Source organism: Arachis duranensis, chromosome 9, assembly GCF_000817695.3.
Source record: "Arachis duranensis cultivar V14167 chromosome 9, aradu.V14167.gnm2.J7QH, whole genome shotgun sequence".
In the NCBI taxonomy this organism is placed as follows: Eukaryota; Viridiplantae; Streptophyta; class Magnoliopsida; order Fabales; family Fabaceae; genus Arachis; species Arachis duranensis.
This window is the reverse complement of record NC_029780.3, coordinates 39,643,649-39,647,920: the sequence shown is the minus strand read 5'-3', so window position 1 is coordinate 39,647,920 and position 4,272 is coordinate 39,643,649. Positions and strand designations below refer to the sequence as shown.

Genomic DNA, 4,272 nt, shown 5'->3' with positions numbered 1-4,272 from the left:
ATATTTCTTTCCACTTTTAAGTTTTGAATCATTCGAATTTTCACTACCAGGGAGTTTTGTCAATAAAGAACAAACATATGGAGGGCCTTTCTTAAGTTCGGCCAAATCGACTTCTGCTTCGAATTCGATTTTCTCCTTTGAGGATTCCATGGTTACATAAGCAACCTTCTCTTTTCGAGTAAACGGTTTACTTTTTGACCTCTATTAAGTTCTATGTTTTTCTTTCTCCTTTTTCATACGCTCAGTCTGCCGAACCTTTTCAGCCAGGTGAGCCAAGTCAGGAATATGTACATTAAGCAATTTCCTGCGCATATAAAATCCCAATCCCATGGTTGCTATTTTCACTATCTCATTTTCAGGTAATGTCACATAGCACATACTTCTAGCATTTTTGAAACGTATTAAATAGTCATCGATGGTTTCACCATCTTCACATTTCAAAGCTACTAAATCGGTAACTGCTACGTTCATTTCCCCTCGATAAAACTGAGCATGAAAAGCAGTTTCTAACTGATTCCATGTTGTAATCGAATTCGGTCTAATATTCAAGAACCATGTAAATGCATTCTTCGTCAATGAAGAAGGAAAAAATTTTATTTTCAAATTTTCATCATTGGCTAGGTTCCCAATCTCGACCAAATAACGAGCAACATGTTCAGTGGTCGATTCTCTAACTTCTTCAGCAAATTTTGTGGTTATTTTCGGATTTTTTACCCCTCTTGGCACTTCAGCCATTTGAACTACTTGGGGAAAAGCAGACATAAAATGTGGCTGATTCATAAAACCAACATTCAATCCAACCCGATTTAAAACCTCCTCTACAATTTGGGTGACCTGATAACGATCACCACGTAATCTATGTAAAACATCATTGGCATTCTCATTTCGATGAACCAGGCGAGGATTTTCTCGATTTGGAATATGATTTTTATTTTGAAAAATATTTTCCATCCCTTCATTATTCCCTCGAGCGTTATGCCTCTCGCCTTCATCATAATCGATTATTCGAGCAATCCTCTCGACTTGTCTAGCAAGACGCTCGAATCTTGATTCATGATCAACCATCATGGGATTCAAAATTGTAGTCATTTGCTGAGTCAATAAATTAACCAAATCATGGTGACTCTCCTCCACTTGTTGTCAATATACTGCCATTGAATTCGCAGCATTCGAAGTGGAGCCCACATGATACTCACGAGAATACTCAGAGTGTTGTTGTAGATTTTGCATATTATTCACTCCATTTGCATTCTTAAAGCGGATAAATGGCATAAATCCACCCACTGGTGGGGTATAACCAGCAGGAAGACCATAAGGTGGCCAACCAGCGGTTAATGGAGGTTGATACGGTGGCGCAGGGCCACGTGGACGAGTATTGCATCCAACATTTCCAGTTTGAATAGTCGTGACGACTATGCTTTCAGTTCCGATTGCACCTTCTGAACGTGAAAGCACGTTGGCTTGTTGCATGGATACTAGTATGCTATCATTGGTGGACGAACCACAATTCACATTTGATAATTCATCGCCATGTGAATGATCTTTCCACTTCGTAATGGCATTAAAACGGTCCCACTAGGCGTGCCAATTTGTTTTGTCACTTTTTAGGAAATTTATGGTGGTTCGATTCTAATGGTCTGGGAGCGAAACCAACTCCTCTGTGCGAGTACCTGTTTTCTAGAAGTGCATCAAATCGTCTTTGATTAGACAAGTTTTGACAATGAAAAAATAAAATAAATTTGTAAAATTGATAAGTGCAGTTCGGAAATTAAAGTTCTTAATTAAAAACTAAATAAATTATGAAAAGGAAGATTTGCTTGAAAATTAAAAGAAAAGCAATAACGATAAGTTAAATTAAATTGAAAGACTAATCAAACAGAATAAAGTGCAGAAAGGTAAAATAGACAAAGGAAGTAAAGAACACTTGAAGAATAAACTTAATTGAAACGTTAAGTTTTACAGAAAAGAAAATAAATTGAAGAAGAAAGTGGAAAGAAACCTACAGAAAATGTAACTCGATTGCAAACTCAGGGAATCGCTGAGATGTGAGAATGCTTAGAGTGTTTTTTCTGAGTGAAAGTTCCAACCCTTATTCCCTAATACTTCACAGTATTTATAGGCTATTTTACATAACGGTTAATTAAATTACAATTAATTACAGTTAAATAAAAAATTATGAATTTTGAAATACAATCACTCTTGGTAACGGTTTCCGCTGCGTAATTGTAGATATTCCCCATGTTTTCCTTACGTAATAAAAGCTACTAACTTTCCCGCTTTCACTTCTATTCAACCAACTCTTCGAAGACTTTGCTCGATTCTTTAAATCGATTTCCTTACTCGATTTAACCTTAATCGATTCAACATCATAATTGAAACCCAAATCGACGTTGACTACTCTCAAACTCATACCTATGTACGTGTCTTCTTGAGAAATCAAACTTAATTCACATCGATCTGATAACTCTCTTCGGTCGAAAATATTTTCAACCAACAGTCATATAGCACTATTTTGATAGATGTATTCCAATGATATTTTGTCTAGTACATATTTTAAGGACACTATTTACTAAATATCTTCTATAAGATCTGCAGCATCTTGATTCTTGAACTGTCGTGATAATCCGTGCTTTACTCTCTCCAATAGTAATACCAAACTCCTCCTCGAGTCCCATCAGAATCTCATCCAAAAGGCCATGGCATGCAAATGGAAATAACAAATGATACGATTCTAACTTTTTGGAATGTTGATCAATTGTTGCTGTAGTGCAGCAGAGTTTTGCAGTAGCTTAGGAAGAAAGAACACCTAACTGAGAGAAGAGAAGAATAAATAACAATCTAGCATATGAACATAGCAAAGTGAGTTGAATACTTTGTATCGAATTACAAACTCTTTAAATTGCACGCGCATTCCTTTTATAGGAGAGGCTGAGCCTAACTAAGTTCCCTAGTTTCAACTACTCTCAAAAGACTCAACCACATTCAAGATTTTCTTTTTCCAATTCTTGATTACTCTAACTTAATCTTTTCTCACTGAGCTTGACTTGCTCACTGTCAATATGCTCAGCTTGAGCTTGTCCCTTTAAAACAAACAATCAAATCAGAGTTTATGCTATACTTGATATATGCAAAATTGGTATAGAAAATCTAGAGTATTATGTGATAATGATATTTATGTATCTCTATTATGTTATTAAATTTGACACATAATATGAAGTGAAAAAAATCCTAGCGCAACTCCTCTCTCTCTCCCGTTGAGGTAAACCATAAAGCTCTTTTGAGGGCCGCCGTTGCCGCCTCAATCTAGCGGTGGCCCTCCTATGCTCAAATCTCCTTTAACCTTCCTTTTTTTGCCTTCATTGTCTCCCCTTCTTCTCCCCCTTTCTCCTTCTCCTCTAATTTCCTGTTCTCCTCCATCTCCGCCCACGCCACTCCGCCACCTCTTTATCTTCTTCTCTCTTATCTCCTTGCTTCTTGTTTCTTGGTTTGTTTCTATTTTTTTGCTTTATTTTAGAGATTTAGATTTAAGATCTAGATCTAGATCTAAAATAACCTTCCTTCAGACCTAAGCATAGCTCTGTATTCCTGATTTTATAACCCATCTGTGATTTTCCTCCCTCTTTTGTGGTGGTGTTTTGGTTCCCTTTGTTGTTACTGGTGGTGTTCTGATGATACAGATCTTTTCAGATCTTGAAGAAAAAAAATAATTTTGTTTATAGGAAAACTTTTAGAATCAGAAAATATTCAGATCTATATAGAGAAGAAGAAGATGCATCTTATTGGCTTATAGCACATGTGTGTAGATTTAGAAACAAACGAGATTCTGTTTAGTCTCTATTTCTTCTTGTTCAGATTTTTAGTAATCGAATGTTGGGCTTGTTATCAGATTTTAGTTCAATACATGAGATATCTATCTTCTTGTTATCTATGTAGAATTGATATTTCTTTGATATTTGTAAGTGCCGTTTGGCTTTCTTATAATTGAAAAACGTTTCTTCATGTCAAAAAAATTGACCTATAATATTATATTATTATAAAAATTATTTTAAGTATGATTTTGGTCCCCAACGTAGAGGCTGAAAATTTATTTCATCGCCGGCCTTTTTTCGCTCTAAAATGGTCCCCAAGGTTTCAGTTTGTTTTAAAATTGTCCTTTTTACCAAATTTATTTTTTTATTACCAAACTACCCCTCATTAAAAAATTATAAAATAAAATAAATATAAAATAAAAAAAAAAGAAAGAAAGGGATAGATAGAGAGAAGGGGGTGGGG

At 35.4% G+C, this 4,272-nt stretch overlaps 1 protein-coding gene across 1 annotated transcript; it reads right to left on the bottom strand.

The window, feature by feature from the left end:
• Positions 1-204: 204 nt before the first annotated feature.
• Positions 205-1,089, bottom strand: LOC107465492 (uncharacterized). The gene has a single exon (XM_016084471.1). It carries the CDS (start codon positions 1,087-1,089, stop codon positions 205-207), a length of 885 nt encoding a protein of 294 aa, XP_015939957.1.
• Between the last annotated feature and the right edge of the window lie 3,183 nt (positions 1,090-4,272).